At 34.1% G+C, this 27,188-nt stretch overlaps 1 protein-coding gene across 1 annotated transcript in view; it reads right to left on the bottom strand.

Annotated features, from left to right (window-relative positions):
- LUZP2 (leucine zipper protein 2) overlaps positions 1-26,463 on the bottom strand; it is a 411,673-nt gene extending 385,210 nt beyond the window's left edge. The window contains exon 1 of the mRNA XM_049781145.1: positions 26,266-26,463. Coding sequence (XP_049637102.1) covers positions 26,266-26,327 — 62 coding nt within the window. The 5' untranslated portion in view covers positions 26,328-26,463. The remainder of the gene's footprint in view (positions 1-26,265) is intronic.
- Positions 26,464-27,188: the final 725 nt, after the last annotated feature.

Genomic DNA, 27,188 nt, shown 5'->3' with positions numbered 1-27,188 from the left:
CAGACAATTTTCATATTCTACTTTTTAAAAGTCAGCATGAAATACTTAAGGATTTGGAATAAGATTTAAATGTCACCTTGAAGGCAAGCAACCTGACAATTTATCAAATTACATATTTATTCAGCACAAGGGTTGAGCTTTTGACATTGAATTTATGCATGATACAAATAAGCCTAAGAATGAGACTTTGCCCTCAAATAACTTTCAGACTAATTGAGTAGCCTCTTCCTTGCTCACACAAGAGGTCTTGCTTACAGATGCACTTAGCAGTCTGCACAGATCATTTCATGTCTTAGCATTTTATAATTAGAGTGTTAAAATGAAATTTACTTCTTTCAAAAGAAAGGATCAACTGAAAAACTTTGTAGTCAGTTTTTAGAATTAGGTTAATAAAATCATGTAACTAACTATATACTATTACTCCATTTTTACTTATTCAAAGTGTCAGAAGTTCTCTTATGCGAGTTTAGGATACATACATATTAAAGGGTATGTTCCAATTTTGATATTAATATTAAAATCAAATTAATTCTATACATTTTTCTACAGCATATTTTCTCCAGAAATACTATAACTTATTAATAAATGTGGCTATTTGTTCCCATTAAAAAAAAAGATTTTTAAGGCCTTGAGTTACAAGATCATTGGAAACAGGTAGAGTGTTTAATTTTTTCCACTTTTACAAGCTAATATAATGCCTGCTATCCATTTGTTGGTGGCTACATGTCACGGTCAAAGTTAATGATCATACAAACTAAAAATACATTTTAAACATCATTCCTCCAGAAGTATGTTTCATTCTATGGATGTCTTAGCACCATAGTTTTACTGGTCTTCAATGATATATAATTCCAAAGGGAATGCTCACAGAGAAAAGAAAGGGACCATCTGCTTTAGCTGCAAAACAGCTGTTCCCTTATTGTGATCTGCTTCCCTACTTTCAGAGCTATTAAACTTGTAATTCTAAATATGTCTCTACCTAATTAAACAATGCAGGGATGTCTTAAAGTTGTTTCACTTCTTTGAAAAAAATATAGTCATTGGTAAAATATTAATGAAAGAAACAGGTTCAGTATAGATTAGAACGTATCATAATTATGTTCTCATTCCTTAACCTCAAAATATTATGGCCTTTATTGTTCACCCTGAAAGAGTATTATATGACTTGTTAGACTAGTTTGCTTTCTTTCAGTCTCATATCCTGAGGTATAATTATGTTTATGTATAACAGTCTTTTCCAAATATTTGTAGAGTATTACAGAGTCCATTTTCAGGATTATTTATGAATATAAATATACATATAGAAGCTGGAATGGTAGCAAGGCAGGTAAGTGATTTCTCTGCATAAGCTACCAGGGTTCAGTCCCCAGAATTACATATAAACTGCAAAGCATTGCCAGGATTGATTTCTGAGTGCGAAGCCAGGAATAACTCCTGAATACACTGTGTATGGTCTCAAAATAAAAACAAATAAACAAATTAATAAAACATATATACTTATATAGGGTACTAAAAGCATATTTTAATTATTTTCTTTCTTGTTGATCAAAGTAGTTAACAGTGATATGGAGTAAGTCAGGATCTGTCCCTTTTTTACTTATTGCAACCCTAGGTAATTATTGATGCAATGTTTTCCACAATAATAATAAGTTTAAAAAACTGAAAGTCCAGAAATCTGGGAGAGAATTTTTTTTACTTTTTTGTTCTTTATATAATTAACTATTTAATTATTTATTTTTATAATTATCTTTATTTAAACACCGTGATTACAAATATGATTATAGTTGTATGATTACAGTCATGTAAAGAACACCCCCCCTTCACCAGTGCAACATTCCCACCACCAGTTTCCCAAATCTCCCTCCTCCCCACCCCCCCACACCTGTATTCCAGACAGGCTTTCTACTTCCCTCATTCATTCACATTGTTATGATAGTTTTCAGTGTAGTCATCTCTCCAACTGCACTCATCACTCTATGTGATGAGCTTGGAGAGAATTTAAAGATATAGAACAATGTTATAAACAAAAATTCAGATGTGCAGCCCAAAATATTGTTTATTAAAGTTGTGTCTGTTTCTACTTATTTATCTTTTATCAATGACATTATTACATGCATGTCACTTAATAAGCCTTCCATCAAAGTTCAAGTTCCATCTCATAATCAGAAAGGTTCTTCTAATTATGTTTCCCCATTGCACCAATTCTTTCCATCTAGAAGCCAACATAATTTCTCTAAATCAGTCATCTGCTTCAGTTGTTCACATTTCTCATAAATATAAAATAATTCAGTAATTTCCTTTCACTTTTTATATTCCTTAGCTTTATCACCTCAAAATCCAAGAGTTTCTATCTTGTATTTAATATCTTAGAAAACAAGATTTTTAGTCAATTTAACTGTGAACCTATAGTATAGACCTGAAATTCTCAATATTTTCAATTGAGCAATATTTTTCCATCCAGCAGTTATCAGGGCTTACTCCTAGCTTTGAACTCAAATATAACTGCTTGAGGACTCCGGGAACCATATGAATTGCCAGGGATTAACCTGGATTGTTCTAATGCAAGACCAATGCTCTACCCAGTGTACTATTGCTCTGGTCCTAAAAAGTACCTTAATAAATACTCTGAATATGATCAAAGACTAGTTTTTAAGTAGGAAATGCTTTTCTAAGTAAAAAGCAAACAAACAAACAAACAAAACAAACAACTAGTGTTTCTACCAAGTTGCTTTGAAAAGAAAAAGTTGAAGGGGAGGTGAAGTGGCGATTTAAAAAATACTGTTTATGAAAATGAGAGCAACTGTACAGTAGGTAGAGATACACAGTATCCTATATGATCCATCAAGCATAGTCATGAGTAATTCCCAAGTACAGAGCCAGGAGTAAACCCTAGCACCTCCAGATGTGGCCCCCTCAAACAAACAGAAATACGTTGTACTAAATCACTATATCTGCAATGAAAATATAAATCCAGGGTAGTAAAATTTTGTTTTACATTGTTGATTCAAGTTTTCTAGTATTGCCTTCTAAAGACATATTTATTATACATCTTGTCATATGGTGGTCTTAGGGAACTAGTTGTGCTTTGGAGTTGGGCTATTTAGTTTTATTAATAACTCTAGATTTCTAATACCACCACTATAAGAAATGCTTATCCCTTAGACAACTTTATAAAGTAATTCTAACTTTGCAAACATTAAGCATATTATTATTAAGTATATTAAATCTTTTTTCCTAATTATTACTTAAATGCAAGCATAAGTTGTAAAAAGCTGCACATTCTTTAAGATTTAATTATGAAAGATGATAACATTTTGTGGTTCTGATAAACTCTGAATGTACAGAAGTAATTTAATACCCAATACATCCCACGGAAGAGACACATTAAATTACCTCAAGGATTACCTGGTAAATCCAATTATCATGAATATATATGCTTTTAGTAAAAAATTAATATTTGACTAATATATGAAGATGATGTATACCTAGCTCACATCAGTGTCATTTGTTTGTGTAGTTGTGGCATAGTTAAATATAATTGGTGTGAGTTGTGTCCCTAAACAATTTATTTGTTTGAAGTTAACAGAATTATTTCTGCATAGTAGGAAGATCAGATATACCGACTGCAGTAACTAAGGAAACATGATCGTGTTTGAAGTATAAGAAAAGCAACGAAATGTATTAATTTCTTAAACTAGCCCAAAGAAAAATATAATGTGACTAACCTACCACTTCTAAATGCTATTTATGTGAGGAGAATGTGGGTGATTAAGTCATAGCATGACTTGTATGACTCAGTATTATATAGGAATAGATAATAGTTACTAATAAAGTTCCCATTTCCAATTAAATTTTACTTGGCTAAAAGTACAGTACAGACTTTCAAGATTATGCTGAAAGACAGAAATGTATTTAGATCTTATTTAGAAACTGATCTATCTGAAGTCTATAAAGGTTTGCAATTAACCTAAGCTCTAATTTCTTCATTGAAAAAGAATCAGATTAAAACAAGTAACAACAAATATAAAACTAAGTCATAAGAAAACTGATAGTTCTAAAAATCTATACTTTTTCAATAAATGATAAGAGTCACAAATGTCATTCTCAGGTATAATCATAACATGGATATGCTAAAATATTTTTCTACAAAAGAATAAAGTAATGATCATTAAGCATTAAAATCTATCACCATTGAGTTCATATTTCCTCTCGGTAAGGAAGAGTGATATATTTGAGAGACAGACGGATAAAAAATTAATTTTCAATACTAAATAACATGATTGCTACACATCATAGCATCCATGTCGCTTAAATTTTGTCTGACCAAGGTTCCACGCACACTTTTATACCCCTGCACATGGAAAAGAATAATTAAACACAGGAAAATGTATAAATGTATATAGAAGGTTATATTATTCAAACCTGTTTAATTTGGTAAAAATTTCATTGTATATTATTGAGTGACTTACTAAACATTTAAATTTATATATAATAATCTTACAAACCTTCATTATGGTTTCTTTTACTGGGCAGATACAAAAAGCACACCATATTTCTATGGCAGTGACTACTTCTTAGTCAAAAATATTTTATTTCAACAATATAACAATTCTACCTTCCCTGCATTTTGATGACAATTTCATTTCTAAACTTTACTGTTTGTCAGAAACTACTATTCTGAGAGTAGATATCTACTTTCTATAATTCTGATTCATATAATTTGGTTGGTAAATCCATTTCATCTCAACTTACTTATATTCAGAAAATAAATTTTCCAAAATCTTCTGGTTAATTCAATATCTTATATCATTATTATCCTTCTATGCTTAATAATTGGTATAATGTTTATCATTTCAGTAAGTTAATTAGTACAGGGCATACACATTTGTTTGATAAGAATTCTTTTGGATAATATATGTTAGGGGGACAGAAAGATAGTAGAATTGTACATTGAACGACCCCCTCCAATTATCCTCTGGTTAGATATTCCCAAGTAAAAGATCCTAGATTTACAAAAATTACTTTGTCACCTTAAAAGTACACAATGAAAAAAATCTCTTAATCATTTAATTACACAAATTAAACAAATGTTATATAATAATAGTGTAAGCATTTAATACTAAACACCATTGTTTGTTATTGCAATTGTTAAATTGAGTAAAAGTTCAGTTGTATCTCTGTGGTGGAAGACAGACGTCCCATGTGTGTAGTGCTGGGTTTGATATTCAGAAAAATAAAAACTCTCAAATATAAGAAGTTAGTAGACTTAAACAAAGATGTACTCCTAGACCATGCTATCAATAACCATTGTAATGTTTTGCTGAGATTAAATTTTCTTCTTCTTTTTTTTTTTTTAGGTTTTTGGGCCACACCCGGCAGTGCTCAGGGGTGACTCCTGGTTGTCTGCTCAGAAATAGCTCCTGGCAGGCACGGGGGACCATATGGGACACCGGGATTCGAACCAACCACCTTTGGTCCTGGGTCGACTGCTTGCAAGGCAAACACTGCTGTGCTATCTCTCCGGGCCCATAAATTTTCTATCACATTATTTTTATTACATATATAACATATAGAATAAAAGACCTGAGTAACATTATAGTGACTAGGATGATTGACTTGCATGCAGCCAACCTGAGTTTGACCCCAGACCCCCAGTGACTCATATTCTTCCCTAAGCGAAGTCAGCTACTCAGGAGTTATCCTTAATCACAGAAATAGGAGTAAGATCTGAGTAATGCTTGATGTATATATTTGTGTGTGTACAAATCTTGCTCACCGGCAATTAATTTATTTGTAGCTTAATTGTTAATGCTATTTATATTTAAAATTACTTAAAATTTTGCAAATAATGGTAAATATTACTTCCAATACATGAATTACATATAACTTTAGCTGTAGTATTTTCTTTGAATACTCAAGTCATATTTAAAAAAATGTGTAAAATTTGAGATACATGATTATAAAACCACAAAGAAAGTATGTTTTACAATGATGATGTAAATGTTTTCTATTTCCCATTAATTTTTCACTATTCTGGTAGTAAGTTATGGCCATGAATTTTTGTTACTGTTTCCTTTAATTATCCAGGTGTTTTTATATGCTACTCTCTCCTCCATAAAACTAACTTTCCTACACAAAATTTGCACAAAATTTTGATCTGCTTGTTAAACCCACTAGAGATGTTACTTCAGTATATACCACATCTCTTACAATAGTTGAGAAATTTATCTCTAGTATTTGGACATTTGGTCTCCTTCCTATTCATAAAGGGCTCAATTTCTTATGCAACTAGGCTCCCAACCACTTAACTTAATTTTCTGGCATATGAGGCTTTTAATAAATATCAACTTCTTTGATTTCCATACCTTTATTTTCCATTAAAATCAAAATGACTGCCAAGTATTACACTTCCTAGTTGGCAAAGTTGTTATTGATAGCTTGGAATCCTGTGTTCAGTACTGAAACTTTTTTGAAAGGAAGAGAATAAATTAAAAAAAGAAGTGACCTCTCCAACATAATGTCTCGCTCATCTCCTCTTCTCTTACATATCTTGAATACTGGGCACACCATTTGATTGATAACTTGTTCCAGAAAATATAATAAAGTTTTGATGATTGTGTACTTCCTAAAACAGAGGCTTTGAGTTAATTAATCTGATTTCCAAAATTTATAACAGACTTCCTGGCTCTACTTTTGGTCCAGATATCTGAGAAAGAACAAACAACTGACCTTTCAATTCCTTTACTTGAAGCATTCAATGCTCAATATAGCAGAAAGTTTTAATCATAGTGATTGTCCACAGCAATTTTGGCACTACTAATAATAGTTCATTCACTCTCCTCTTTGGGACTTCTGACTGCACAGCCATATGAATTCAGCTTTTATGCCCATCCCAACCCTAAACGGTTTAAATTTGTTTAATCTATTTTCTCATTATTTATTTCTTGATTTTGTAATATAACCTTATGTTAGCCAGGTGACTAAACTGAAGTCTTCTCATCTGAGGACCATATCGATGGCATATTTCCCAATATAAAATCAGACAAATATTTTAAATAGTTTTATGTAACTATATCATATGTAACTGTACTATCTTAACTCAATAGTATCCCAAAAGATATCAAGTATCCCCACCACACAAATTAACTCAAAATATGTGCACAGAACAATGATAACATTTTCTTTACATAACCAGTATGCATATAGTTGTTTCGATATAGTGATGATATACACTAACTCTTTTACAATGAAATTTTTAGATATCCAGCTGAGAGTTGCATTCAAAGAAGGAAAAGTCATATTACAGTTTTTTAAATTTTTTGTAATAAAAAGCACAGCTTTCCATATTCCATTTCACAGGCTCTTAAGGTTACCACCTTCTCTGCTATTCTGAGAAATGGAGAAGACATAAAAACTTATTTTTATTTCCTATCGCTAAGTTGATAGTCAAACCAATTTAGAACAAATCCACCCTCCTCATTTTTATACTCTATTTAAATAAAGAATAAGAAAATGAACATCATCGACTAGTATTACTCAATAATAGAAAAACTGCTTAACTGAAAAAAAAATCACTATTTCAGAAGGGGATGTGCAAACCAGCAATATAGATTCCTCTTTTCCAAACAAATTCCAGTGGTATATCACAGGTGTTTATGGCCAGTAGGCTCACCATTTATCTCTTAAGCAGTCTATTTTCCAAAAATATCATTTTTCCCCACCATCTCAATTCTAGGTGTGCTTTAAATTATAAAATAAAATCAAGCAATCAAATTTACTTGATGATTAAATATACCAAAACAATTACTTCTACTCTCACTTGGGATTTCATGTAACATTCTGTCTGGTCATCTCATTTCTCACACATAACATCTTTTCACCCTTTCTCTGGAATGAACAGCTTCTACATTGTGTATCTGAAAAGTAAGTGCTATCCTGTAAAAACAATTCATTTCTTCCACAAAAATGCTGCTTTTACTTGTTACTAATGGTACCATAAAAATTATTTTTCTTGGGACAATCTATACTCAAATTTATAGTCTAGGGTAAAATCCTGCCCTGCAATTTACTATAACTTTAAGAAATTATGAATGAAAGAAACCACAGATAGATATAATTATATTTTGTTGTAAGATTCTGAGCAAATCAAAGAAAAGAAGGTAAAGAAAAATAATAGGGCGATAAAGTAGCAAAGAGAGAAAGAAAGAAAGAAAGAAAGAAAGAAAGAAAGAAAGAAAGAAAGAAAGAAAGAAAGAAAGAAAGAAAGAAAGAAAGAAAGAAAGAAAGAAAGAAAGAAAGAAAGAAAGAAAGAAAGAAAAAGGAAAGAGGAAGGAAGAAATAGAAATTAGAGAAAGGAAAGAGAAAGGAAGAAATAGAAATAAGAGAAAAAGAAAGAAAGAAAGAAAGAAAGAAAGAAAGAAAAAGGAAAGAGGAAGGAAGAAATAGAAATTAGAGAAAGGAAAGAGAAAGGAAGAAATAGAAATAAGAGAAAATGAAAGAAAGAAAGAAAGAAAGAAAGAAAGAAAGAAAGAAAGAAAGAAAGAAAGAGAAAGAGAGAAAGAAAGATTGAAAGAGAAAGAAGAAAGAAAAAGAAAGAAAGAAAGAAAGAAAAAGAAAGAAAGAAAGAAAGAAAGAAAGAAAGAAAGAAAGAAAGAAAGAAAGAAAGAAAGAAAGAAAGAAAGAAAGAAAGAAAGAAAGAAAGAGAAATTTGGCAGGGAGGGAGGAAAAAAGGGATGAAGAAAGAAAGGAAGGATGGAAGAAAAAGAAAGGATGTGAGGAAAGAAGGAAATATGGAAGGAAAGAAGGATGGAAAGAATACATATGGAAGGAAAAAAGAAGAATGGATAAAGGGAGGGAGGGAGGAAAGAAGAATTAAATATTGATAGAAGGGAGGAAAAAGGAAGTGAAGAAAAGAAAGCATGCACTATTTACACTTCAACTCTAAACAGAAAGTCAATTAAAAATAATCAGCAATGGTTTTGGGGTCTGGAACAATGTACAATAGGTAGGGTGTTTGATTTTCATGTGCCTGTATTCATTACAATAATACCTGGTCCACTGAACACTTATAGGATTGCTCACTGAGTATAGAGCTAGAAGTAAGCCGTAAGCACTACTGGTTTTTGCTCAAACACAAACAAAAATGATAAGGTATTGTTGTTGTTGTTTTGGTTTGTGGGCCCTACCCTGCAACTCTCAGGGATTACTCCTGGCTATGCGCTTAGAAATAGCTCCTGGCTCAGGCACCGATATGGGACCCATTTGGGACCAGGACTTGAACTCAGATCCCTCCTGGGCAGCCGTGAGCAAGGCAAACACATATCGCTGTGCTATCGCTCCCAATAAAGATAAAACTTTTTGATAAAAGTTGTGTTCTTTTAATATCTCAAGGTGTTTGAAACTGTTATTGACCTCAACAAAATTTATTCACTTCATTCAATTAATTGCTACATTATAATTAAAGTAAAACTTTATCGACTTTACTCCATGAACATGAACAAGACCAATTTATGATTATGGACTTTATTTCATGTGTAGCTATATCCACAGATACATACTAAATCTGTTGTGAAATAAAAGCAACAAAAGTGAGTTAATTTATGGTTATTTTGACAATTCAGCAAATTCAAATCTTTATCTTTTACTTTTCAATTTGGGGCATGAATTGCTTCTATCAACTTGAAGGGTCATATTAAAAACATCATATATTTTGTGAAAAAAGTAAATAAAGACTATGAATAAAACTGTGCAGATGGAAAAGAATCAAAGCAGAAAGTATAAATCTATTATTAACAAATTAAGTCATATTTATTATATAAAAGCTAATGGTAAAATTGATGAGAATGGTTTAGAAAGGTGCATAAAAGACAAGGCTCTTTGAACTTTTTAATATACAGAGACCTGTGAACAGAGCTCTTTCCTTCTCACTTTGACACTTGGCATGGCTATATGGCATTGATGGTTCAGTATTTGGACTCTTTCCTTGGCAAAGTTATCCCAGAAGTCCTGGGGGCCAAGAGAGCTACACCTAACTATGCTTAGTGTCCAAGAGTACTCAGGAACCATGCAGTGAAGGAATAAAACTTGAGAATTCATACATACCATATTTTCCAGCATATAAGACGACTTTTGAACAAAAAAAAAGTCAACTGAAAATCGGGGGTCGTCTTACACGCCAAGTATATCCCGAAAAATGTTTCAATATGCCACAAGCAAACGAAAATTGTCTGAATATTTCCACAAAACAAATTTTCCAAATCAGTCCTGCACTAATTACTGCCAGGCTGCTCAGACTGCCTCTCTAACTCAGCCAATCCAAGCAGGCTTTTTTATGTATGCAAATTAGACAATGTTCTGGACCCCAATCTACACTGTGAAAAGCCTGCTCAAATTGGCCAGAGTCAGAGAGGAAGTCTATTACAGTATAACCTTTGAACCTTTGCTTGTTGTGATTGGCTCACTGTGGTACATACAGTTGCAGCACAGGAACGTTCTGTCTAATACAGCGAATATAGGCCTAAACCTATGTTTTAACTGCAAAATTAGGGGGTCGTCATATACACCAGTCGTCTTATATGCTGGAAAATATTGTATTATTTACATACTCTACCATTTTGAGACATATCCTTGGCCCTTATTTTTAAATTTTTAACATTTCCATTTGTATTAAAAATGAAGATACATGAAATGACAACCGCTTTAGTAAGGTCATGGGAGCCAGTTCAATATTTAGGAGTTTATGCTTTGCCTGCAGTAGCCAGGAATTGAGTTTCCACACCCTCCTGTATAGGCACTGCTTGAGTAACTTCCATGTACAGTTTGGTCTAACCCCTAAAACAAACACAGTAGAAGATGATATATTCTTAATTCTTAATTATGGACTTACATATTTTAGAAGGTTCTACATTGCTTTAGTAATATGTCATGATTATGATAATCTCTTAATTTTTATGAAAAGACTGACATAGAAGCAATAATGCTAATAATAAATTATTGCTACTACTCTGCCTCTCTTCTCTTAAATTTAGTATTCTGATAAATTAATTGGTTTTTGTGAAATTTATTTGATGTGTTCATATTATCAAGATCTAGAGTAGAATGTGAAGATCGGGCCCAGAGAGATAGCACAGCGGTGCTTGCCTTGCAAGCAGCCGATCCAGAACCTAAGGTGGTTGGTTCGAATCCCGGTGTCCCATATGGTCCCCCGTGCCTGCCAGGAGCTATTTCTGAGCAGACAGCCAGGAGTAACCCCTGAGCACCGCCAGGTGTGACCCAAAAACCAAAAAAAAAAATGTGAAGATCACTAAAATTTGAAGTTTTTATTTCTAGAATATTCTTAGATTTATACTAACAATGGTCGGTCTCTTAGTTCATGATTCACATCAGATCATTCAGTAAATTTATGAAGATATTTGATCTCTCATCTCTTCTTTTGCTTCTGGTGTTACCTTCTCTTCACTTCTCTCAAATGGACATCCTCTCACTTGTGATATTACATTATTTCCTAGTTCAAAACCTACACAAAAAACATTCTTCAACTTGTGGCTGGAGTGTTAGCACAGTGGTAGGGCAATTGCCTTGCAGCCAGCTGACCCAGGATGGACCTCAGTTCCATCTCTGGGTTCCCATATGGTCCTCCAATCCAAGGGGGTTTTGAGCACATAGCCAGGAGTCACCCCTGAGTGTCACCAGGTGTGGCTTACCAAATACAAAAAGAAACAAACAAAAAAACTTAAAATATTTTTCATTGAAGGAAATATTTACCTTACAAAGGGGAAATTTGATAAAAATGAAAGCCTAATAAATAGTAATATATTTAAATGTACATACATATCGTTGCTATGGAATACTATCATAGTAATTCGAACTAAACCAGGGAACTAATTCTATCCCATTTCCACCTCCGAGAATTAGGTATTTAACATTTTTCTAGGATATAATCCGAGTTCTTGCATTTGGCTCCATACCTGCCAACTGTCTTCGTATCTGTAAAAAGATTATTACTAATATCCATCTGGGGTGTTGTGAAAATGTGAAATCATATAAATATGGCAATTAAAATATAGATTCTATAAATGTCAACTATCATGTATACTTATTTGATTTCTATCTTACTTCAAGGTTCTGAATATATGTTTTAGTTAATTAAAACTTTGGTAAAAACTGATATGTAGTCTTTACTTTGGGTTTGGTGCTTAACTCTGATCATTTTTTATTTCCACCAAAGGTTCATACAACTGGTATCATCCTGGTATCATCCATTTCTTTTCCAATCTACAGTAATATATACAAAGGAGACCTCTTACACTAGCAGTCCAAGGTTCAAAGGGGAAGGTATGGGATGCATGCTGGGAACGGAGGTGGAGGGAGGACAACACTGGTAGTGAGAATGACCCTAGTTATTTGTCATTATGTACTTTAAATGTTACTGTGAAAGACTTGTAATTCACTTTGATCATGATAAAAATTATTTTTAAAAAACTGATAAGAAAGACAAATATGCACATGGTTTGATTCCTTTAAAAGTAAAATAGAGGAATACAGGAATTACTGTGGTGATAAATGAAATCAAGCTAGAATGTTCTGTTAACAAAGATTACTTTTAAAAGTTACTTCTCAGAAATGTAAAATCTATATGATATATACATGTATATATTTACAATATCTTACAAATACAATCTAGTATATCTTCACATTTGCATATATTTGAAAGTCTATACAAGTATATGTCTTCACATATCATAATTGTGACATTATGTAGTATCAGTTTTTTTTTAAATAACAATTTGAGCATAAATAGATCACCCAGGAAATGGGTTGGTTATATGTATAAAAAGTTTGACGGTACAGTACTTTGTACTTTACAGTGCCATCTTCTGTTTATTAATGGAAGTGCAGTTTCAGGAATATTAGTATTTAAGCTTTATATGAATTATTTTTTGCTATTAGTTACTTGGTTATAAATTTGTTCTCGTTTTATTATGTGGTCAGCTTTACAACAGTTATTCACCTCAGAGGAAACAGTGACTAGGACACAAAGGCCACCCACAGAATGGAAGAAACTATTTACCAATTAATATTAGACCCATCAGATAAGGAGCTAATACTTAACATATACAAGGTACTGATGGAACTCAACAAGAAAAAAAATTTAGGGGCCCCAGAGCAGTGGCGCAAGCCATAGTGCGTTTGCCTTGCATGCGCTGACCTAGGATAGACCTGAGTTTGATCCCCCGAAGTCCCATATGGTCCCCCAAGCCGGCACTATTTCTAAGTGCATTGCCAGGAGTAACCCCTAAGTGTCACTGGGTGTGGCTCAAACAAACAAACAAACAAAAAAGCTTTTAACCCCGTCAAATATAGGAGTAATATATTGACAGATATTTCCTCAAAGAATAAATACAGATGGACAAAAAGCACATATAAAAAATGTTCCACATCACTAATTATCAAGGAGATACAAATCAAAACAACAACCAGGTATCATCTCATGCCACACAGACAGACACACATCAAAAAGAACAAGACTAATCATTGTGTACATGGAATCTATTATACTGAGTGAAATAAGTCAGAGGGAAAGAGACACAGAATAGTCTCCCTCATCTATAGGTTTTAAGAAAAATAAGACATTTTTGCAATAATCCTCAAAGACAATGAGAGGATGGCTGGAAGGTCCAGCTTACGACATGAAGCCACACCACAAAGAGGGGTGAGTGCAGTTAGAGGAAATAACTACACTGACAATTATCAAACAATGTGAATGAATGAAGGAAATAGAAAGCTTGTCTAGAGTACAGTGTGGGGGATGAGGAGGGGGAGGAGGGAGATTTGGGACAATTGGTGATAGGAATGTTGCACTGGTGAAGGGTGGTGTTCTTTATATGACTGAAACTCAACTATAATCATATTTGTAATCAAGGGTGTTTAAATAAGGATATTAATATAAAAACAAAACAAAAAATTTTCATATATTGCATATTTTTAGGGGTTGCAAAGCATTTTATAAAAAAAGAGGACTAATCATTGGCATAGATTGTAGGGAGAAAGGAAACTCTAATTCACTGCTGGTGGGAATGTTGTCTATTTCCAAGCTTTCTGTAAAACAATATGAATTATCCCCCCTCCCCCCAAAAAACTGTTAATTGAGCTCCCCTATGATTGAGCAATAGCAATCCTAGGAATCTACCCTAGGAACACAATCACAATACAAAAGTTCCCTCTGCAGATGCCTATGTCCAAGTGCAGCTCTATCTACAATAGCCAGAACCTGCAAACAACCCAGATTAACCAACAACAGATGAGTGGCTTAAGAAGCTGTAGTAATTCTACACAATGCAATACTATATAGCTGTTAGGAAAAATAAAGTCATGAAATATTCTTATACATAGATAGACATGGAGACTATTATGCTGAGTGAAATAATTCAGAGGGGGAGAGGTAGACACATAATAGTCTCACTCACTATGGAATTATCAGTATGATAATAATAGCCAGAGGTAATATAGATGAGGGTGGAAAGATCAGCCCATGATATGAAATTTACCACAAAGATTGTTGAACACATAGAAATAACTACAGTAGCAACAATTATCACAAAGCCTGTCTGGAAGACAGGTAGGGGGTGGGAGAGAAGGGAAATGAAGGACATTGGTGGCAGAGAAGTTGCACATATGATGGGGGGTGTACATTTTATGACAGAATCCCAATTACAAACATAATGCTTAAAAAAGGATATTATTCTACTGACATTCAAACAATAATTCTACAATGTTTCTCACCTAAATTTTATGCAAAAATTTATGCAAAATTTTTATTTAAGAGGTATTAAGATAGGTATTATGTGGCTTAAATTAGACTTACACCACAATAGTACAATGGACACCCTAGTATATGCATCCTGTACAAGAAGCAAACATGTTGGTTTTTATTTACACAAACATGTGGTTTTCAGTGGCTCCATTCTTCCTTATATGTATTTCCAAATATCTGAACAATGCAAACCTTGAAGTTTTCATTCATTTTGTGACATTGATTTTCAGCATAGAGCTATTAATTTATAATTTCACTGCTCTCTTCTAATAATTTTGATATATATTATTTAAATAACACTAATGTATAAAGTAAAATTGTGTTATAATAGTATTATAAAATATTAAAATTTAAAAGTAATTAGCTTACATCACTTCATCATAAAAGCCTAGACTAATTGGCCAGTCTGACTTTATTCAGCATTTTATCATATATCATCGTTTTGGGGGGAAGGCACATCTGGCTTACTCCTGTCTCTGCACTGAGGGATCATTCCTGGCAGTACTCAGAGAACTTTAGAGGGTACCAGGGATCAAACCCTAGTTTGAGAGTGCAAGTCAAGTATCCTTCCTGGTAAACTATAACTCTGGCCCCAATTCATTATTGTTTTGTAAAAAGATAATACAGTCATTATTAAATATATATTAATTTATTTAAATACTGTGGTTTACAAAGTTGCTCACTATGCAGTTGTTTCTTGTATTCACTGTCTCAGCACCAATCCAGCAACAGTGTAATTTCTTGGTAGGCATAAAAAAATTTTCCTTTTTATTGCTTGTAGTAAATAAATAGTAATAAAATTATAGGGGAAAATTTCAGCAAAAGAAAGTTTGTGAAAATTGTTATGTAGATAGATTGAATTCTATAGACAAAATAAGTTCTTTTAAAAATCTCTTTTTTCAAAATAAAGTTGTTTCTAACTAGTAGAATATAAAATGTTTTTATTCTTTTCACATCACCTACCCAGCTTTCTTTCACATATGTGGTTGATAAATAAGTAAAGGCTAAGTGAAAACTATAAACATATATACACACTGGCAAGGAACTAATGGTCCCCAGAAATACTAAATAGGAAGCTTACACATTGTATACAATAATATATAGATTGATATAAATATATCTATCTACAAACCAAAGGGATTCAATATATTTCAAATTTTATCTTTCAAATTAAATTGTGCCCTCATATTTTAATGTGAACATCTCATTTATATGGAGACCTTACATTTCAATTTGTGGCACTTAAAGAAAAGATTCTATAGATTTTTTTGTTTTGGGGTCACACACAGTGATACTCATTAATAATTCCTGATCCAAAGCTCAGAGATCACTTCTGGAGGTGCTCAGGGATAAAATGAGATGCTGGAGATAAAATCATGACTGCATCTTGCAAGGCAAGTATGCTACCTGCTGTACTATTGCTCTGGTCCTAATTTATTAACAATAAAATCTTTCTCATTTTCTTGCAAACCTGTCTCTTTCATGAATTTTCTTATTTGTTTTCAAATTTGGTCTTCCCTTCGCTTTTGTCTGTCCAATGTGATAAACTTAATTTATTGCAAAGACCAGCATTGAACAATTACAAATATTAGAAAAGAGAAAACTTGAAATGGTATGAAAAACATATAAAAGAACCTTCCATGAAGGATACAATATACAAGTTTTCATTTCTACCTCTCCCCTATTCTTTGGACAAACCATATTCAAAGATCCACCATATGCTAGTTCTCTGCACTGCCTTCCCAGAAACTTTGGAATTCTTACTAAAAATTTACCCATTTTTGAGACCACTTAAAAATATGTATAGATCCCTCAACCTATCAAAATGCTTTTTGGAATTTATACTGTTCTAATTTATGCTATTTCTTTTATCTTGTCATCAGTAAATAGAAATATGAACCTAATTAAATGCACTGAAATGTCATATTATGATTTGCACTTTTAACAGTTAGAGCTGATATTTATCTGTATTAGCAATATATGTGGGTGCTCTCAAACCCAAATAGAAACTAGGTCAGCTAATATTGGCCTTTCTTATTGCTTTTATTAAGGATATTACAGGAATTTAAATCACTTTTCCTAATTGGTATACTTTGAGGATGATCCAAACTTCACACAGGCCTCAAATTATCTACATGAATTTGAAGAAAAAATTTCACAATTAAATCTACTTTTTAAATTTATAATAAAGTAGGATAGGGCTGAGCTCCAAAAGCTCCTCACTAGCACTTTTCTTGAGTAAACTAATATGAGACAATATGCTTTATTAAAGGCTGCTCTTCTGAGATTCAAAATATTCTGGTAGGGTAAAATCTCTGTAATCCTTTAATTAAGAAAATAAAAAATAATAATAAAATGAATTGTATTTCACTACCCTAGACATCACTCCTACTATGCATACATAACATACATATTATATGTGCATTTTAATTACCTTGTTTAATCTCTTGAATCAAAATGAGAGGCTTTACTTTATACTTTTTATTATTGAGAAAAATATAGCTAATGATAGCAGTTGACAGTTTCTAATATCATGTATCTAGGGATACTGACATAAGGTCTATTTGATCACAGATAATTTTCCATTTAAACTATATGAAAAGATAAGTACATCCGAAAACTCCTGTTACACTGACAAGCCTAGTCATGAAGAAGCTCAGAACCACTATGACCTGTAAAAATTAGAAACTCATAGATTCCTCCTGAGCATAGGACAAAGGGATTCACGGAATGTCACCTATTTTAGAAAAACATCCAATATAAATTGGCTAGAATCTGCTTTATTCTTTTGCTAATACCTTAGCTTAGATACATAGCTTCACAGAAAGTCCCTAAGTCAGAGTGCCTTCTCTTCTACTTTTTTTCCCCCAAACCTATGGCTCTACCCTCACCCTACCCAAATTACTCTACCAGAATAATCATAGTAAAAACACACCACGATTTGATTATTTTTATTGTACTAGTCATACAATTTGAATTGATTCAAGAATTACGTGTATTTTGATTTTTAAATAAAATAATAAAATTAAATGCTAACTGAGTGATGATAATATAAAATTTATTCTACAAATTATGCATAGTAACAAGTCTTAGTATTACATGAGAAAAAGCAAAGTAAAGACATGTGCAATACATTTAAAACAAAATAAATGTGGGGCCACAATGATTGCACAGTGCTAAGGACATTTGCTTTGTACATGGCAGACTCATGTTCAATCCCCATCACCCATAAATTTGGTCTCCTGATCTTTCCAGCAGTGATTTCTGAGCAGAATGCCAGATGTAATCCTTGAGTGTTGAAGGTTGTGGCCCCAAAAAACAAACAGGAAAAATAACAACCAAAAAACTTAAATTAATGTATTGCTTTCTTCAGTCCTTGTGATCTTTCAAAGTGATCTTTCTTGCCAATTTAGAGATTAGAAGTGATTTAAGTAATTTAGTACTTAAGAAACCTACCGATCTGGGGTTGATCCCAAGCATCCCTTCTAGTTCTGAAGCCTATTAGGAAAGTGATCTTTGACTGCAGAACCTGGAGTAAGCCCTGAGAACTGCTGGGTGTACACTTGTCCTCCAAATGAAACCTATACAAAGCACAGGACTCTAGACTAACTGACCAAAAATGCTAATTAGTAATAAATTATTCAGAAACTATGATATAAATATATGTAAAAGAAATTAATGCTTAGTTTATACTATGTAACTGGATATATGATAGATTAATACTTTGTGAGTTAGCTCCCATACAACTACAGCATATATTTAAAAGGTAAGATATATTAAGAGGCTAGATAACAATACTTATCTACCTAGGAACTTTTATAGAATAGAATTTCATTGAAAACTTTTTCAGGGGCCGAAGTGATGACACAGTGGTAGGAAGTTTGCCTTGCATGTGCCTGATCCAGGATGGACCAAAGTAATCACCTAGCATTCCATATGGTCCCCCAAACCAGGAGCAATTTCTGAGTGCATAGCCAGAAGTAACCTTTGAGTGTCACCAGGTGTGTCCCAAAAATAAAAAGAAAAAGAAGTAAAGAAAAAAGAAACTATTTCCAATGAAACTAAAATATAAACTTTCAAGAGATTTGAAAAATTAACAGAAACAATTAGTGATATATCTCTCAGGAGGTAAAATGTGTGCAAAAGTGAAAACTTATTAACAAGTTTTGCTTTGAATTCTAAACATGATCTGGCAGTCTCTGAGGCAGGGGTCTTCAAACTATGGCCCGCAGGCCACATACTGTATTTATTCCTATTTTGTTTCTTCACTTCTAAATAAGATATATGCAGTGTGCATAGAAATTTGTTCATAACTTTTGTTTTTACTATAATCTGGCCTTCCAACAGTCTGAAGGACAGCGAACTGGCCCCCTGTTTAAAAAGTTTGAGGTCGAGGCCACACATGGTGGTGCCAGGTGTTACTTTCTGGCTCTAAGGTCAGGAATCATGGCTCAAAAGCGGTTTGGTAGTGTGCAATGCAACTATCACTTTGCTATCACTTCAGCCCCTCATCTCATTTTTTAACAAATAATTAGGCAAAATAATGCTGCACCATTCTTCATTACTGTCAATCATTTGCTATCTAGACTATAACATCATGACTTTATCGAGGCAGAGAATTCATCCTAAAGTATTTTTTTCATCTACAATAACTTAAAAAATTCTGAATATTGTGTAGGCACCATCTATGAAAATCTGATGTGTGAGGAACAAGATTGGTCCTAGACAGCAATTATATGATAGAGCATAAAAAGCCCTGTAAGTATTTTGGGGTTCTAGACTTGATTTCTCCCATGTACTTTAGATAAGTCTCTCTCACTCTTTACGTTGGTTCTCACCTCTAAAATAAAGGTCGTTGGACTAAAACACAATTTTTGTATTCGCAGCATGTTTTCTAGTAACAGACTCTTTAAAGTACACTCAGAGCGATTAAAATACTCAAAAGCACCACCAAACAAGTCAGGCATAATTGCAGTGCAATCACTACCTATGGTATAACGAGGTCTCCTAGTGTTTATGAAAGCATTCTCAGAGTACTCTGTTTACATGGTTGACCTTCAGTTTGTGTGGGAATGAAATGTTTTGCTTTTGATGTTTTTTAACTTCCTATAATTACAAAGCAAAAAAATTAAAATATCCCACTAAATATATGCCTTTTCTTTGTTGCAGGCTTCATATTTTCTTGTATTCTAATCCCTTTGAAGAAAAAAACCATACGATGATCCATTTGATTTAGATATATCAACATAGGGTAAAAATAAGAATTTTAATTTATGCTTAGAATTTCATGGTACACATTTGAAGAGTTTATAAAAGAGCAAGTATAAATGAGAGGACATTAAATTATCTCTAACGTAATTTTCAAAAATTTCTCACTATGACATTCATTTCATGTGACAATTCTTAAAATAGGTAATAAGTGAATTGGTTGTTCTCAATTGTCCTTCAAAGAACAAATATGAATCTCAGTGCTATCTTTTCTTCCCTTAGGTTTTCAAAATATTTGTCTTGACCACATTGTTAGGTACAGAACTCTATTAGATATAAAAAAAATAGTAGAACATGACCCATCAACCTTTCCTTTAGGATTTGAATGCATAGTTCTATGTATGTACACTCGAATATACACTCATGATTTTGATTTAACATTAGGAGTAATGCACTTTAACACAATGGACACAAAGTTAAGTAGTTATATATATTTCTGTACTAAATCAAATGCTATATGATTTTATTAAATATACCATTTTTTCTGGTTTCTATCTCATGACTCCCTTAATTTGTGGCACTTTGCCATCCAAGTACTTTGAAAGTAAGTAATTTAGTCACCAGGTAACCCTATCATTGTTCCTATTACTTTTATCTGAGCCTTTTTAAATATCTTTTATTTTCACTTTAATTCATTCCCCTATGGTTCTTAACATTTTCTCTCCCTTTATTTGATCAGATTATTAATTTATTATTTATATATGTCAATCCTAGTTAAAATTAAACAAATATGACAAGTTATTGATTTCACAGGCCAGTAAATTTTAACCACTTACAGGAAATCTGATAAGTAGACTTACTGGCTGAACTCATTCTGTCCTAAAAGAATCACATACTCAGGTTATTTCTATAACTAGTTCTATTTTATATATAAGAAAATGGAGAAAAAGAAAATTCAGTTTATCTGAGGTCACACAGATACTGAGATTGATCCTAAATGTAGAACGAAATTTAATTCCTCTAAGTCTTCTTAGAAAACAGGACTTCTTTTACTCTATAGGATCACTGTTCATTTATCTCTATTTACATTAAAACTTATTTACCCAATTATGTTTTACATGTATTTATTTATGACTAAACAATGGGAACATGCATTTTATAAGTTATTTTATACCTCAAAGAGAGATCTATTGCAGGCTCACTGTCAATGTGTCATAATAAAGTTATCTCTAAAAATGATGGCTATAGGTTTGAAGAAACTTTTAACTTTATTTTTGAGGCCTCCCAAGTGGTATTTAGGTGTTATGAAACTACTCTTGTCAATTCACTACCAGCTGAACCAGTCAACTCAATGCTGTAACACTAGCAAGGGATACTGCAAAAGCTCTATTGACCTGAAATCACCAATTTGACACCATTTGTTCAGAAGGTCTATAATAGTGCTCTTGGGGGCACCATTTGCTGCTGGAATAAAACTGGGATCAGGCACATAAAAGTCATGCACTTGAACCCCAGCCCTATCTTTCTGGTCCTTGAGTGGATATTTTTCCTTCAAATGAGTGGAATAATATTAAATACTATGTTTAATCAGGCTTATTTAATTATTTAGTACAAATATTAATGAAATTGTTTCCTAGATGCCATTAGTTCACAACATAGCATTATACATATTGCTTTCAAGAGGAAACATCGTTTCATTAGACCTTTCAGGACTTTCAATGATTGTTTCCTGTTGGTAAATGTTTCAATTTCATATAATTTTATCTGTGATATTTGTAAAGTGGGAATTTAATTCAAGGTGCCCCCCTTTTTTAGTCATTGGGAAAAGTTAAACTCTAAAGTTGTCATTCATATAAACTCCTATAGTCAAAAGAGAAAGACAAGAAATAAAGTTCTTCCATTGCACTTAGTCAGGACTAACTAGTTTAATCACAATGGTTCTCTGAGTACTTCTAGGAGTGATCTTGGAGAACAAAGTGAGGAGTAAACCCTGAGCACTTGAACATTCACATATGTTTCCCCATCCCATATAAATCTTGTTATCTTACAAAACAGATTTCCCTGTATCAATCACACAAAAACGGTGCCATTCTCGTCACGAATGAAAGCATGTATGTAGGTTATAGGGTCATATAATAGATTCTATAAGGGAAGATTCAAATAAACATAGAACCTTGAGAATCAAACATTGTATCAAACCCCTCTGGGGAACATAAAATGCTTTTTGACATTTTCCAACATGCTTATTTGTGTTTATTGGGATTGTTGTGATTCCCTTTTTCTATACATCAAGTTGATTCTGAATTTAGATAACAGAACAAACAAAAATAAACTTGGGGCATATTCAAATATATATTATCACCAAAAAATTCCAAAATAAACATATGGCATATCTGCTGATCAGAGAGGGCTCAGGGGAGACTTCTAAGATGATGCCTGTTGGGAGGACTCTGACGGAACATCTGCTTAAAGTTCTTCTTGATGAAAAACCAACAGAAGTCAGTAGACCTTCACTCCTTCCCTGCTATGTTTCTCTCCCTATTAAGTCATTTAAAGCTCAATAAACCAGTAGAATCAAGAGTATAAAGAAAGAGAGGTTCAGCAGACTAAAGGATAAACCTTCTCTAGCACTCCATGGGTCCCTTTCACCAGAAACTTCTGAAAGGTTTTTTTCACCCCATGATTCTTTTCAGTATCTCCACTACTTCTTTCTGAAGTGAATTGTTGGATATTTTGGAATAATATAAAAAAATCTCTACAGACTAAGACTATTTAAACTGTACAGGTATTCTACTCTACACATGCATTTGCTTTATCTGATTACAGTTATGTGAACATAAGTTAAATATATTTATTAGGTACTTCATAACAATATGTTGATTTTTAAAGGTTATGAACCTTCTAAAAAAGAAGCTATAATGCACATGAAATTGAATAGCTCTGCAAAAATTAACCTCTGGGATTTTACTGTAAAATAAGAACAATTCCCAGCTTTTATTGAAAGTGAATATGGAGCTTTCTTTGGGGGTAATGTAACTCTGGGATAAATTTTTTCTGATTTATGGGGCCAGAGAGATAGCATGAAAGTAAAGCATTTGCCTTGCATGCAGAAGGTCAGTGGTTCAAATTCCGGCATCCCAGATGGTCTCCTGAGCCTACCAGGAGCAACTTCTGAGCAGAGATCTAGGAGTAACCCCTAAGCACGGCTGTGTGTGACCCAAAAACAATTTTTTTCTGATTTATAATTGTTTAGTATGATGAAATTTTAGTACTATCGAGAAGAAGATTGCTACCACTTTTTAGGGAAATGGAGTAAAGACAAAAAAAATAAATATTTTTAAAAACTCTAATTTAGGGGCCGGAGAGTTAGCATGGAGGTAGGGGGGTTCTGCCTTTCATGCAGAAGGATGGTGGTTCGAATCCCGGCATTCCATATGGTCCCCAGAGCTGCCAGGAGTGATTTCTGAGTGTAGAGCCAGGAGCAACCCCTGAGCGCAGCCCGATATGACCCAAAAAACAAAATAATAATAATAATAATACAAAAAAGAACTTTCATTTAAAAACAGACACTTTCATCCCTATAGAAATAATTCTATTATTAGTTACTATATTCATTGAATGCATTTTTTTTTTGTGGACACATACCTTTACTTTAAAATCCAGTTGAACCTTAGGCTTTTTGGTAAGATGATTGGAGAGGTATTACTTAAAAAGCAAAAAACAAAACAAAACAAAAAAAAAACATCAAAAGTGAAAGAGCTAAGTCAAAGATGAACTTCTGCAATGAGTTTAGATCAAGATCTCACAAATTTAAGTTTACATAAAAGACAATTTATATGAGTCAAAAATACAGTCAAATCTGACAACTGTTATTCACTACAAAAGCAGTATAAACATATGAATTGCATTTGCTTCATATACAGGCCATCTGACTAAGCAACTAAGTTAGCAGAATTGTTAGACTTAAAACTCATTGACACAGGTGGCAATAGGTAAACTACAGAGTTTCTCTTAGCAGGGCATAAAGCTCACCTCTCCAAATGCAACTGCCTTCACAAGCATGTCCAATTTAAGTTATAACCTGCAATTAATTAATGACTACAAAATTTACAAATAAGGCAAAATGAAAATCCTTTTGCTGTATTCTACTAAAACATTCCTCATATTGAAAAATAACACCAGATGATAATATATGTATTTTCAAACTCGTTTTCCCAAAGTAAAGTTGATAAATATTGTAAATAAAATTACTAAAAAGCAATCACATAACAAGATATAGTTATGATAACAAGTTAACAAGATACTGATTATGAAAGTTCCCTTTTTAAAAATCCAAAATGTTATTTTTGTTCAGTGCATAAGCATGGGAATTTAAGTAAGTCATATCAAATTTTAACAAGTAACAATATTGCAGAAGTTTTATGTATAAAGTAAATGAGAAATGATATTCCAGTTTATATTTTGATATGTTGACTACTTTATCTCAATCAAATATTAACACCATCATAAAAAGTGAATATGAAGGCTCTTTATTACATAATCAGCATTCAATCTTTAGAATCTAGTGACTAGTTTTTTTTCTAGTCCCTAAAATGAAAATGTACTTTTAAGATTATAGAATATATTACTGTTTAAAAACTGTCTGGACCAGATTTTCTTTACTTAAAATTTACCATATTTTACATGTTGTCAGAAATCCAGTTAATTGTCCAACCTTAAAGATTTCTCTCTCTTTTTTTTTAGAAAACTAAAGAGTTCAAAGAAAATAAAAAGACACATCAAACAGCAAATGTGATGCATAATTTGCACTGAGTTGTTTCAGACTTAAGCTTTGCTATTAGAATGAGCTTTCTAATTGGAGTAAGTTATAATGCTGGAAGTAAGTGATTGTTTAAAACCAACTGCATTAAGTGAACTGAAGTGACAAGCAGACCTTAGAGAAAAGAAATAATAAACTCACATTCCATTTTAGTCTTTAGAAAGTCACCTGGGTTTTGTGAGGCAGGAAAAACTATTGTTGACCAACTATTGGTGCCATATCAATTTTTTCTACAAGGAAAATTTGGTTGCAAGAAACTGAAAGAGTCTGGATAGATAAGAAATATAATCAAGAATTCTGCTCTCTTGATTTTAATAGTGTGTTTTACTTCATCTTTCTGAACTTCAGAATTCAGAATCCAAACTCCATTTACCCTTCTCGTTTTCCATCTGATCCACCATCAGATAATGTTTTTATTCACAAAGATTTGAAAAGATTCTTATCCTGTGTGGGTTATTTTATTTTATAGTGGCCAAGGGAAAAGAAGTTGCTGCCAATATTATGTTAAGGGCACACAGTATAAAGGGACAGCCCTGGGCAAGGAAACAATCTATCTCTGTGCTGCTCTTGCAGAAGAATGCAAGGCCATCACCAACTTTGGGACTTGATCAACAGAGACGAGTCTCAAAACTCCTTTCAGTCACTGCATTTGAAAACTCCACTAAAAATAGCTTCTCTGTTCTGAGACTTAAAGTCCCATCTATGGCCAGGGATGAAATACAGTACTTAATTGTTTCTGACTAGGGTCTCTCCATTAGCACTCTGAGAGTGTCTTCCAACTTTTAATCTCCTATGTGCTCTTTTGGAATTAGACATGTTTGCAAAACAGTCACATGTAAACGCTGACCACAAACTCTACTCAAGACCTTAAAATGCAAAATAGACCATTTACCAAGTCCAGGAACTTTTGCGTTAGGTTTATCATCTTTGAGGATTATTCATTTATCTTTGGATCCTAATACCCTCAGACGCACGTTGCTTTGGAGATGAGATGGGGAGAGATAAGGCTCAGATTTGATGAAGACTACCGGAATGAAAGGCATTGTCTGCTTATAGTCCCAGACTTTGTCGGTTTCTTTCCCTCTTTAGTCTGTGTTACCCTGTGGCATCTGTGATTGCCGCTACTATGACACTCGGGGAAACGTGCTGTCTTTGAAAAAGGGACAAGCTCCAGGTTCCCTCCGTAAGAAGCATTAATGAGAGTTTCTGCAAAAAAAACTGAGATAACTAAGCAAAGCTCTCTACTCTCCCGCAAACATGTTAGCGCCCCCAAAGACCCCGGTAACTTAGATGCGGGGATGCAACCAGACGAAGTGACATCCTTAACCCCTTCCAATGACCTGGAGGAAGCTCGACCACCACCCCCCTCCACTCCCCATCACCACCAGCGTCCCCTTTAGCTCAGCTTTCTCGGTTCTGGACTCACCTGGTGCTGAATACCAGAGCGGGCAGGAGAGGCAGCAAATAGTGGGCTGGACTGAATTTCATGCTGTCGCCTGCCGGGGTCCTCCTTCCCTCGCTGCCTTCGCTCTCCCTCCTCCACCTCCTCCTCCAGGTCCGGTGGTTCCTCGCTGCCTGGTTGTGTGCGTCCCTGCTCGGCGACGGAGCCCTCCTTGGCCAGCAGCGGACGGAAGGGGAACGGACAACGGACTGACGCCTCGCGAAGGGAAGGCAGGCGCGGAGAACGGAGAGTAGCTTCTGGAGTGATGTCACTGGCGAGGCCAGCCCTGCCCCGGGATTGTTCGGCCCCGTGGCTCCAAGCCTGGATGGATGGATGGAGGGCGCCTTGTCACTCGAGCAGGAGGCGGTGCGGGCACTGGGAGGAGGGTGTTCCCGGAGATGGGCCCCGCGCGCTCCGGTCAACTGGGCTGCACACCCGCCTGGGACCGAGAGTCCTGCTTCTCCGGAGGATGTGAGCGAGAGGGGCGGGGCGGGAGTGAGGAGCGACCCCCCGAATCCTCCCTTAATTGAACTGGTTGGTACCCAGCGGGAGGTGAGAGCGAATTCACTGGGTCCGACTCTTCGGAAGCTGAGAGTCACCAAGGCAGGTGTCCCCGTCGTGGTGAACCAGTGTTTGGAAGACCCATCCTGCGGGAGTGTTTCCAGCGTGATTTTAATTAGCAAGTCCCAATGATTTTGCCTGATGAGGAATGGAAACTCAGCAAGGCGGAGCAGCGTCCAGAAATGGACCCCGAGCCCTCCATGCCTTTGCCAGCTTCTCAAGTCCACCCAGAGGAACTCAAAGGAGCTTTTTCTGCGCCCCTTACAGCTGTTGGCTGTTTCTAGGCTGGGAAGATTTCTGATCTTCCTCCGATTTAGTCTGTCTGCCTGGTCCAGCATCTATCTGGC

Source organism: Suncus etruscus, chromosome 9 (assembly GCF_024139225.1).
Source record: "Suncus etruscus isolate mSunEtr1 chromosome 9, mSunEtr1.pri.cur, whole genome shotgun sequence".
Taxonomy (NCBI): domain Eukaryota; kingdom Metazoa; phylum Chordata; class Mammalia; order Eulipotyphla; family Soricidae; genus Suncus; species Suncus etruscus.
The sequence above is the reverse complement of the archived record's forward strand: the minus strand, read 5'-3'. Positions and strand labels throughout refer to the sequence as shown.